Here is a 12,269-nt window from a genome sequence, read left to right as displayed (position 1 = left end):
TATTGGTTGACGAGTACATGACTCGCTATGACATGAAATTTACTCACTCACATGAAATCAACCTACCAACGTGACATGGAATATCCTAAACTTTCCATAAAATCTATTTAGAAATTGCAATAATCCGTCAACAAAATATCATCAAATCAAATTGAAAAACATGGTCATAGCCAATGCAATATCATAATTTTAAAATGTTAATAGTGAAGAATATGTACGAATAATCTTTTAATTAATCATGTCTCAACAGGTCACACACATGTTGTATCAATACCAACCAGTTCATTTTAACAGGTCAATTTCGTGTCTATTGGGTTGAACACGAACGCGCCAATCATTAATCGTGCCTTGTAGTTGACACAAAAATTGACTCGGGCACGATTAGTCTCAATTTAAACCTGCTAACTCTGTTAGAGATAATTATGATATCTCCTGGATTAAAGATACTTATGATATATATCTTGATTTTTCATATCACTTGTGATTCCGCATATATCCATGAGATTCTCCATATCTCCATTCGATTGTGCATTTGATTATCTCATTATCTTAGATACATTCTCCTTTTTGTTTTGTTCTTATCTTACTATCTTTCTAGAGTCGCATTAAAGTGTCGTTTCAGGATTTTTTTACTCGAACAAAACTCGTGAGATCGAGAGATAGTAACTCATTGGCTTCGTGGTCCGCGAAAGCTGATCGTGCAGAAGCAGCAGCCCAATAAAAGGAGATGTATGCGCAAAACGATGTTAATCGGGGAGAATTCACGTGGAAGATCAGTAACTTCACTAAGCTGATTGCGCTGAGGCTTTATTCTGAAGCATTCACAGTTTCTGGGTGTCAATGGTACTTCAAAATTTCTCACTTTTACATTTCCTTCTTCCTACTTTCTGCTGTTGTTTCTTGAGGATCGCATGTTCGTCGTGTTGCCAAGCGATTCTTGTGTCGTCCGGTCCTTTCTGAGCAGGAGAATTCTGGTATACCCCAAAGGGTATGGCTCGACGAACTATTTGGCGGTGTACCTCGACGTCCCCGATTCTGGGACGTTGCCGGTCGGGTGGACCAGGAAAGCCAAGTTCAGCTTGAGCGTGATCGATCAAATCAGTAATGTTAGCCGTTTTGGAATAGGTTCGTTCTTGAACTGGATTGATTCTTCTTGGAATCTCTTGTTCTTTAATCTAGTATGAAGGGTTTCTCTCCGATTGATTGTGCATCTAGATTTAAGAAATCGATGTTGTGACCTGCAGAAGAAAAAGAACTTAGATCAGGCTCCCGTTCCTTTCGCGGAAAATGTGATGTTTTTTTCCAAGAAGCCATTTTCTAGGAAAATAACAATAAGTTTCAGTTGAAACTTAAAAATGAACCGGAAATATTTTCTAATGTTCATTATCCAATTGATTTTCAAGGGAAAATTACCAAAAAATTTGAAATTTTTAGTTGTTTTTTAATTGTTTATTTTTTTCCTTTTCTTTCTTTTTTTCTTCTTCCTTGGCTGGTGATTGGCCACAAGCGAGCTTGAACCTCACCCGGATGTCGCCAAACGTCGGCGAGGCTCTGGCTTTGGTGACCTTGGGAGAGCTCAACCTCGTCGGAATCTAGCAAGCTCGAGCCACGCCGGCCTGTGGCAAGGCTCGAGCTCGCTTGTGGCTGGTCACGGTCATCCACCAGTTGAGAGAGAAGAAGAAAAAAAGGAAGAAAAAGAAAAAAAAATAAAAATAAAAATATTAAAAATCGATTAAAAAAAGAAAATAGAAGGAAAACGTGTTATTTGAAAGAAAATGAGGTGAAAGAGATATGGAAGCGGAAAACATTTTCCTCACTTTTGAAGTTGCTTTTTTCCATTAGTAGAAAATGTTTTCCATGAGTATATTATTTTCCATGAAATGAACACAGGAAAATTCAGAAATTTTTTTCCTAGAATTTGTTTTCCGTGAATCGAACGGAGCCTAAGGAATATTTTTTCTATATTTCATTCGTTAAACCTCTCAAGAGCTGGTGGGATTCTAACATACGTCTGTATGATCCAATTGTTGGTCCAGCATAAAGAAAAAAAGCCTCAATTCCGTTTGTTTCGCAAAAAATGGATGATTTGAAATCATTTTCCTAAAAACAATCGCTTATGTCGCTTAAAATAATTAGTCAATAAAAAATATTTTCATCATCGACATTTATATCTAAACATTTTCATAGGACAATGAAAATGGATAATTTAATGGTGCATTTGTAGCGGAAAATGAATAATTTGAAAAATATTTTTCAAAAAATGAAACAATATTTTCACAGTATAAGAAAATGTTTAGACGTAAATTGCTGTCCATAATGGAAAGAATTTTCATTCACTAATTATTTCAATTGATACAAGCGATTATTTTTAGGAAAATGTTATCCGAATCATTTATTTTTCATGAAACAAAAGAACTTGAGTTGAAGATAGTTATATCTTAGTGGTCTTAAAAATGTTGTGCATTGTCAGTTCATAGACTTCTGTAGGAATTTGGTTGCTTAAGCTGATCATGGCGAGGTGTTTGCTTCTTCTGCTGCTAATATTTTGTTTGGCATACAATACAACATTCTAGTTCTTGATGGTCTCTAATTGTTCTTCCACATATCATGCTCTGGTGCTTTAGTAAAGAAGTTTTTGAATTCGTCCTCCTGTCTCCTGAATTCTGCAGAGACGCAAGAAGTTTTCACTGCGAGCAGCAGTAACTGGGGTTTCCTACACTTCTTGCCATTGACTTTGCTTCGTAATCCTACGCGGGGATTCATAGCAAATGACACTTTGGTTATTAAAGCTGAAGTTTGCATCTTAACAGTCATTCCTCCGGTGGATATTCAGCCAGCTAGACCAACTGATATGTTTGACTCCTATTTTACTGGTCTGGAGGAACTCATCGATGCTGCTGAGACTAATGGTGCTAGTGTAGGATCAAGTTCGTGCCGCCATGATGGTGCCTTGAGGGCAGAAATTCCTAGCTTTGAAGAAGTTGAGAAGGCTAGGCAGTCCTTGAAGGAATGCCTTTCAGATCTCTTTAAATTGAATATGAAAGAGAGGCTATCTGAGGCACTAACAACTTTAAGCTCAGCCAGAATTGGATTAACGTTGGAGCAACAAATAGCAATTGAGACATTTCGGTCCAATTTCAATGATTTCACTTCCGACTTCTTAACATTTGAGCAGGACAATGCTGAGTTTGAGCTGCATAAACTACAGAAGGATCAAAGATTCTCTGCTATGAAGAAGTGCCACGACACTCACATCTTGTATAAGCAGTTAATGGATGACCTCATCAAGGAAGAGGAGGAAGTGAAGTCTAGGAGGGAGAAGCTTCTCTCAGACTGGAAGATCTTGCTGGTCGAGTCCGAAGAAGCGAAGTCAGGCTATGAAGATGAGCAGAAGAAAGTAGCAGAGGCTGAGGAAAAGAAGAGAATAGCCGAGGAAAAAATGTCTAGATCAACCACTGCTTGGTCGAATTTGAAGGCTCAATTTTGCTAAAACTTTAAGGTTTCGAATAGGCTATGAAGCAATTGTTCACTTAAAGTATGAGAACTGTGTTTTAGCTTGACTATTGTTCGGCCAATTTTCAGCAGAACAATTGCTTAGAGGGGCTTATGTGATTAATTTTATATCATGTTAACTTAGTCAGCATGTGAGTCAAATACACACACGTATGTCTATACAGTCAGTGTTTGATGTCTTCATATGAATTGCGTGGTCGTTGTGCTTTTTGCTTTTAGAGCTTGGAAATTCTCACAATTCTGACGTGATTTCCCGACAGTTGTTTTATGAATATGTGATGATCAAGTTGTCTCTTCACGTAAAACCTTTTTGATATGACTCCGCATTGGGTGGCTCTAGTGATGAGGGGGTTACAGTCTTGGGATTTTGCATTAGGAGAGTTTACCCTGTCATAAGTAAGGGATTTATCCCCTTGCAATTGAGTTTGGAATGGAAAAACAAGGATACTGTCTAAAGTAAACTTTTGTGTCCAAGCTAGAAGTAGACTCCAATCATAAATTCATACCCAATGTAAAATCATAGTGCACATAACAGTGGGCATTCGACAAGCGCCGTAAAACGATGACAACAGATGTTGCAAGAGAAAAACTTGCGGTGACATTCGGTCTAAATGAGAAGATGACTTTTTGATAGTCTTGTTTGGATAGAAGTTCAAATATGTAGTCTCTGTTTTGAACTAACTTTTTATTGAGGATGAGAGCTTTCTTGTAACATATGCTTGCAAATTCATCAATTCATGGATCTAGTGTGTCGATTTTTTTATTATTATTTCTTTTAACAATATCAACTGCTCAATGAAACTTTCGAGCTCTAACGATATCAAATTTTGAGTAACGCAGTACTTCAAGAATATCTAAAAGTCCCTCGAGATATATGCGACATATCTTGATCAATTGTGAGTTTCATTTTTGCACGAATTATAGTTTTGGCTAAGTCTATTGTATGTGGATGGCCTCAAATAGTACGAAAAGACTAATGCCCTGTATGGCCTAAAAGGTGCAAGTCAATTCGCGGGCAAAGTTGAAATTTTGTTGTTCCTCAACATTTGTTCTCTTCTTTTTAGGGGTGATTCAAATGTGCGGATCTATGCAAGATTGTGCAAATACCACCCTAATATTATCCCCTTTGTACCGTTAGAATGAACCAAAAAACTATTTTTCATTACCTTTTTGCAGGTCGTCACCTGCATGAGGAACTCCAAGAAAAGGTGTGGCAACACTCGAGGGAGAGAGGGAGAGAGGAAATTGAGAGAGAGATTTTGTGTTCTTGTATGAAATTTGGAGAAAAATGAAGAGTGTTCTTCCATGTGAGGTTCAGCCAAGGGATTTATGAGAGGATTTTGGAGATAGTTTTTGTGTCTAATCTTCACCATTAGATGTGTAAATTGATCCTATGACTAAGATTTTTGCTTGGGGATCAAGGTGTAATCTTATTGCTGGATTGAGAGAATATTCCATTCTAATCCCATTTATTAGCCAATGATTACAAAGGATTAGCGAGCACATAGATTAATGACATGGCTTGGTTATTTTGTGATTATTGAATGATTCTTTGGTAAACTAAAGGGTCCGTTCGTTTCACGGAAAATATGACATTTCTAGAAAATATTTTTTCAAAAGTTATTTTTCAAGATAATAACAGTATCTTCCGGTGTTGAACTTAAACCTGAAAATGAACTGGAAAATATTTTCCGTCGTTTGGTATGGAAAATCTGATTTGATTTTTCGTCCTTAAGCCTCGCCGAATCTAGCAAGGCCTTACTCGAGGCCGGCGAGGCAAGGCTCAAGCTCGCCAGCCTTGGGGGAGCAAGGCCGAGCCTCGCCTGTGCCTGGCAATCGGTTGAGGAAGAAATTAAAAAAGAAGAAGAAATGAAACAGAAATTATTAAAAAATAATTAAAAAATCAATTTTTTTAAAAATAAAAAATTGTTTTGTGAAAGAAAGTGAGATGAAAGAAGAAATGGAAAATGTTTTCCGCTTTCTTGAGGAAAAATTTTCCTCACTTTTAAAGGTATTTTTTTATTGATGGAAAATATTTTTCATGATTAGTTTATTTTATGTGAAACAAAACACCGGAAAATCGGAATAACATTTTCTTGAAAGTTATTTTTCGTGAAACGAACGGAGCTTAAAAGAGTGGCATCGCGGTACCTTAAGAGAGTGGTGGGCGGCCAAATGGGCTACAATGGGCCCACATGCGGCTTTAAGGGCTGGGTTCATTTCTAGCTTGAGTTAGCCCATTGCACCGGGCTCGCTCGGGCCAATCAGGTTGACCGGACCCGCCGGGTTTTCATGATTGTTCCTAATTGTTGAAATTGTCCCCAAGATGCCTAAAATGCATTGAAATTGAATTTATTAGGTCCAATTTGATTAAAAGTACTCAAATTGACTTAACCGTAAAAAGTTAACCGGCGATTTAATGTTTTTCCCGAACTTTGTCCTACTCTCAAAATTTCATTATTTAATATCTTTGAAACTGGTCTCGAGATCTCCAAATATTATTGCCCCAAAATCAAATGTCTAGAACAAACTAGATCTAAAAAATGATCAGAACTCAACGAAATTTTAATTTTTTCATGGAAGGTCAAATTCTTCGGTTTGATCGGAAAAGTCAACCTTTGACCATTTTATGAGAAATTTGAAATTTAAAGTCCTAAATCTACATGCACAAGTTGAATTGACGTTTATATAGATATTTACATGCAATGTCACGATTTGTCAATTTTTTACTTAGGATCGACTTTCTTGATTTGACTAAAAAGCCAACTCTTGATTTATTGATGAAATGGTGCTCAATTTTTTTTTTGGTTGCTAAAAGATGAAATGGTGCTCGATTATTAATGAAATGCAGTGAACCTAATTTCTATATGCAAACGGAATGCTATAGATGTTTATTTAACTACTTTTTTGGTCGAGGATCGAGTTTGATCGCAATCATGATTCTCAAACTTCGAATTTTATAAGTTTGACTTGTCGACAAAAATTCAGGTGTCCCATATTCATTAGACACACATTATAGGCTATAACATATTTCACTGTCCCTCCTTGGCCAATGGAACAGTCGTTAACCCCTTTAATTAGTGCCCCTCACACCAAAATGACCTCCTGATGTTGAAGCATATGAATATTTTGCTAATAAAGCACTAATGTCCATTGTTTAAATACCTAAACAAAGGGAATGCCATAGAAATTTCACACAAAAAAAAAGTGGAAAAGAAATGCTAAGAAAACTAGGGGTGGCAATTCATGTTCGAGGGTTGTGTTCGTGTCGTGTCAACATGTATACTACAAAAAATGTCAACTCAAACACTATACGATTTGTTAATCGTGTCGATCTACTTGACACAAACACAACCCAAAAATTAACTTGTTGACATGGCACCAATATGAATGCGACACGAAATATTCTGAATTTTTCATTAAATCTATTTACAGATTGCAATAATCGACCAACAAAATATCATCAAATCAAATTAAAAAAACAGAGTCATAGTCAATTGAATATAATCAATTTAAAATCTTGGGTTAATATCACGAAAACCCCAAACTGGTACACTTGTAATAATTTTACCAAGAACTAATTTTTTGACCACCAAAAACCCTAAACTGGCGCACATGTGATAAATTTACACCGAACTATTTTTTTGACTACTAAAAATTCTACACTGGTACAATTGTAACAATTTTACCCCGAACTAATTTTTTGACCACCAAAAACCCCAAATCGATACATTTGTGACAATTTTACCCCAAATTAATTCTTTGACCACTAAAAACTCAAAACTGGTACATTTGTGATAAATTTACCCTCTGTTAATGTCCGTTAAATTGGATTGATATCACAAAAAATCACAAATTAGTAAACTTATGACAAACAGAAAGTAATACCCCAAACTGGTACACTCGTCAACTACCACGTATCATCAAACTTAACAATTTAACAGTAAAATTTAATGGAAACTAACGGAGGGTAAATTTGTCACAAGTGTATCAGTTTGGGGTTTTTGGTGGTCAAAAAATTAGTTCGGGGTAAAATTGTCACAAGTGTACCAGTGTGGGGTTTTTGGTGGTCAAAAAATTAGTTCGGAGTAAAATTGTCACAAGTGTACCAGTGTGGGGTTTTTGGTGGTTAAAAAATAGTTCAGGGTAAAATTGTCACAAATGTACCAATTTGGGATTTTTTGTGATAAAAAAAATAGTTTGGGATAAATTTGTCGCAGGTGTACCAGTTTAGGATTTTTCACGGTATTAACCCTAAAATCTTAATACTGAAGAGTATGAAAGAAAATTAGTTTTTTAATTAATCGTGTTTAAACGAGTCACGTACATGATTAATAATAAATAGGTTATCATGCCTAATGAGTTGGAGACAAACACGACGCGATAATTAATCGTGTTTGGCGACACTAAATAGGCCTGAGCCCTATTAGGCAAAATCCAAACCTGCCATCATACCATCACCCTGAAGTCAAAGAGTCAACAACGTTCGACACTCTTCATATTTTCCCGTTCTCCTGCTGCGTTGTCTCTTCTCTCCTCCACCTTCTTCGCAATCAGAGCGTCGGCTACGAAGAAACATCTGTGTGTACGAAACTTGATCTGCAGAAGCAGCAGCTAAAAGTTTTTTTAAAAAAAATGGATGCACAAAATGATGGTAATTGGGGAGAATTCACGTGGAAAATCTGCAACTTCACCGAGCAGAAAGCGAGTAGGGTTTGTTCTGAAGTATTCATGGTTTCTGGTTGTAAATGGTACTTCAACATTTTTTTTGGTTATTTTCTCTCTCTCTCTCTCTCTCTTTTGCGTTTTTTCTTGATGATCTCACGTTCATCGTCTTGCCAAGTGATTCTTGCGTCGTCCCATCCTTTTTTGTGCAGGAGAATTGTGGTATTCCCCAAGGGGAATGGCACGAACCATTTGTCGTTGTACGTCGATGTCCCTGATTCTGCGACGTTGCCGAAAGGGTGGTCCAGAAACGCCGAGTTCAGCTTGAGTGTGATCGATCAAATCGATAATGTTCGCACTATTAGATATGGTATGTTCTCGAATTGGATTGATTTTTCTTGGAATCTCTTGTTTTTCATCGTAAGTGCATGATAGGCTTCTCTCTAGTTGATTGTGCATCCCCTAGAAAACCACTTTCAGCAAATCTCATGATGGCTGGTGGATCAGATGATGAGGATATGGGATCCCCTACCTCCGAACCTTGGGCAAGAGGAGTAAATCAGAGGCAACTCATAATCCTACATCGTCAAAATTGACCTTCACGCTCATGATCTTCCTTATCATGATGGCCAACGATTGCAAGAGTTATCTGAACAATCCTGAGGTTGCTGGTTAAGGAATTTAGCTAGTTAAGTTTGTAATCAACTGGTCCAGTGGATGGAAAAGTTGGAATTTGACTGCGCCTATGTGATCCGAATGTTGGTAAAAGAAAAAAGAGAGGAGCCACAATTTAAGTTTAAGATAGTTACATCTGGTGGTCTTAAAAATGTTGTGCATTGTTAGTTTATCGATAAATGTTTGAATTAGGAAGCTTAAGCTGATCAAGGGAGCTGTTTGCTACTACTGTTGCTAATATTTTGCTTGACGTACAATACAACATTCTAGTTCTTGATGTGTCTCCAATGTTTTTTCCACATATCATGCTCTGCTGTTGCAGGAAGGAAGTTTTTGAATTTGTTACCGTCTCCTGAATACTGCAGGGAGGCAATATGTTTTCACTGCGAGACAGACTGACTGGGGTTACAAAAATTTCATTCCATTGACTAAGCTTCGTGATCCTACTTGGGGATACCTAGCAAATGACACTTTGGTGGTTAAAGCCGAAGTTTCCGTCTTAAAAGTTACTCCTCCGGTGAATCAGCTAGCTAGACCAACTCATAATTTTGACTCCTATTTTACTGGTCTGGAGGAACTCATCAACGCTGCTGGGACTGATGGTGTTAGTGCAGGATCAAGTTTGTGCCACCAAGATGGTGCCTTGAGGGCTGAAATTCCTAGCTTAGAAGAAGTTGAGAAGGCTATGCAGTCCTTGAAGGAATGCCTTTTGGATCTCTTTAAATTGAATATGAAAGAGAGGCTATCTGAGGCATTATCAACTTTAAGTTCAGCCAGAACTGGATTAACTTCAAAGCAAAAAAAAGCAGTTGAGACATTTCGGGCCAATTTCAATGATTTCACTTCCGACTTCTTAACATTTGAGCAGGACAATGCTGAGTTTGAGCTGCATAAACTACAAAGGGATCAAAGGTTTTCTGCTATGAAGAAGAGCCACGAGACTCACATCTTGTATAAGCAGTTAATGGATGACCTCGCCAAGGAAGAGGAAGAGATCAAGAGAAAGATGGAGGAAGTGAAGTCTAGGAGGGACAAGCTCCTCTCCAACTGGGAGAACTTGCTGGTCGAGTCCGAAGAAGCGGAGTGGGGCTATAAAGATGAGCAGAAGAAAGCAGCAGAGGCTGAGGAGAAGAAGAGATTAGCTGAGGAAAGAATGTCTAGATCAATCACTGCTTGGTCAAATTTGAAAGCTCGATTTTGTTAAACTTTAAGGTTTCAAATGGGGTTATGAGGCAATTGTTCACTAGTATGAAAACTGTGTTTTAGCTTGACTATTTTTCAGCCAATTTTCCGCAGAAGAATTGCCTGGAAGGGCTTATGTGGTTGATCCCACATAATGTTAGTTTAGTCAGCATGTGGGTCTAATAAATACATACATATGTATGTCTCTAGGGTCAGTATTTGATGTCTTTATACCAATGGCGTGGTCATTGCGCATTTTGCTCTGGAACTTGTAAACTCTCACAATTCTGATGCAGTTCCCGACTGTTATTTTGTCAATATATGATTATCGAGTTGTTCCTTCATGTAAGACCTTCTTGATATGACCCCGTATCGGGTGGCTCTAGTGATAAAGGGTGTTCGTCTATACACATCTCACGAGGCAGAGCTTATGGATTTCATTAGTCATGGGGATTGTATTAGGCGAGTTTACCCTTTCGAGTTGTGCCTTCACGTAAAACACAATGATATCTTCTACGTCATCATGCTCATCTATCCTGGAAATAGATCATGTTTTTTTGTGGTAAGGTGGAAATAGATCATGTTGGTTCGCGATAAAATTAAGAATCAGAAGATCAAGTGATACATCCTTGTTATAGGATAATAACGTATATTGCTAGAAAAAGAATTCACGTCTATCACCTTAGCTGAGGTAAAATACCCCGAGTCCAAGCGCGCCCACGTTTTCAGATTTCCACATAAATATATTGACATTTTCTTTTAAAATATACCACAAAAGCTGAAAAAGAAAATTTCGTTTCAGAAAAGATAGAGGAATTAAATTTTGTTTGTTTCGCGGAAAACATTTTTTTTTTAAACATTTTTCTCATTTTCCAGCGTTTGGATCACAAAGAAAAATATTTTCCTAGTCAATAGAAAAAATTTTCCTACCAAAACTTAAATTCTAGAAAAAGATTCCCTCTTTCAAAAATCTGAAATCATTTTCCAAAAATGACTAGGTTTTGACGCTTAGACAAAAATTTCTGCGCTTGGGCAAGGGAACCCCAACGCTCATTCTCATGCCCTTAGCGGCGAGGTTGAGTCCTCGACGCCTTGGCCCGGCTCATTCTAGGCCGAGCTCAGGAATCCAGCACCCTGGCCCAAGTTTATCTAGGCCATGCCCAAGACCCGGCCACCGCGCTTGGGTCCATCGAGGTCGGGCTCTGGACACTAATTCTCGTGCCCAGGATGTCAGGCTTGCTAATATCGAGGCCAAGCCCGAATCCATCGAGGCCAAAATTTTCAAAAAAATTGAATTTTTAAATATTATTTTATTTTATTTTCTTTGCTTTCTTTTTCTTTTTCTTTCTTCCTTTGCCGGTTGCCAAGTCTCAATGACGGCTAGCCACTGACCACCAGTGCGGGCCAACCTCGGGCAAGGCTCGAGCTCGTTGGGACATGGCGAGGTCGAGCCTTCCCGAGGTTGGCGAGACTTGAGCTTGCCAGATCTCGACGATCGGTGGAGGAAGAAGGAAAAAGAAAAGTAAGAAAAAAGAAGACGAAAAGAATAAATAAAATAAATAATTGAAAATTTTATTTTTTTATATTACAAAAATTGTTTACATCAGCGCAGCCGTGTCACGTATGATGACCGTCGTCTACATCAGTAATTTTCGATCAAATGAGATTTTCCATACAACGGAAATAGCGATTGCAGGAACTGTAATGCCAATGGGCCTCCTCAATCCTTGGCAAGCAATTGATGCCCAACGTCTCCTTCATCGGATATAAATATCTCTCCACGGAGCCCGTCAACCCATCATTCCAACCGTTGACTCTGTTACAACTCCCCTCTCCTTGAATGGAAATTGTTGATCGATATAATCATCATCCCCCCATGCGTTAGACCATTGGATTAGCAGCTGAACACCAGGTTGGTTTCCCTCCTTATAAATTCATAGGTAAAATTTGAGGACGACCTTGTAGATCTTTCAAGGGTGAGATTGCACTACTTACTTATGTCCAATGAGCCACATGTAATGAATAATGAAGTGAGTTGTTGCTGGCAAAGAAGCTTCGTGTGGATGCTAGTGCAAAAAGTGGTGTTGTAGGATAACCATCGAGCCCATCTGTTTTGTTAAGCAAAACCCATACACGTCAATTAACTCCTAGCAAACATTGGTTGAGTGTCTCGATTTGCCTATCTGACTAGAGTTCTCTCCTGTCGATGCTGTCTTCCCATCAGCTTGAAGTTT

General features: G+C 38.1%; 2 protein-coding genes across 2 annotated transcripts; both read left to right on the top strand.

Moving 5' to 3' along the window:
* The first annotated feature begins 727 nt into the window (after positions 1–727).
* LOC115678599 (protein RESTRICTED TEV MOVEMENT 3-like) lies at positions 728–3,597 on the top strand. Its single transcript, XM_030601983.2, has 3 exons — positions 728–843; positions 965–1,125; positions 2,670–3,597. The coding sequence occupies exons 1-3, from the start codon at positions 728–730 to the stop codon at positions 3,488–3,490; spliced, it is 1,098 nt and encodes a 365-aa protein (XP_030457843.2). The 3' UTR covers positions 3,491–3,597.
* A 4,528-nt stretch (positions 3,598–8,125) lies between these two features.
* Positions 8,126–10,201, top strand: LOC115662534 (MATH domain and coiled-coil domain-containing protein At3g58270-like). The gene is made up of 3 exons (XM_030584675.2): positions 8,126–8,264; positions 8,391–8,548; positions 9,219–10,201. Exons 1-3 carry the CDS (start codon positions 8,149–8,151, stop codon positions 10,055–10,057), a joined length of 1,113 nt encoding a protein of 370 aa, XP_030440535.2. The 5' UTR covers positions 8,126–8,148; the 3' UTR covers positions 10,058–10,201.
* Positions 10,202–12,269: the final 2,068 nt, after the last annotated feature.

The sequence above is a fragment of the Syzygium oleosum genome, unplaced genomic scaffold (assembly GCF_021117445.2).
Source record: "Syzygium oleosum isolate NSW1041296 unplaced genomic scaffold, Sole_v2.1 Sole_v2.10, whole genome shotgun sequence".
Taxonomy (NCBI): domain Eukaryota; kingdom Viridiplantae; phylum Streptophyta; class Magnoliopsida; order Myrtales; family Myrtaceae; genus Syzygium; species Syzygium oleosum.
The sequence above is the reverse complement of the archived record's forward strand: the minus strand, read 5'-3'. Positions and strand labels throughout refer to the sequence as shown.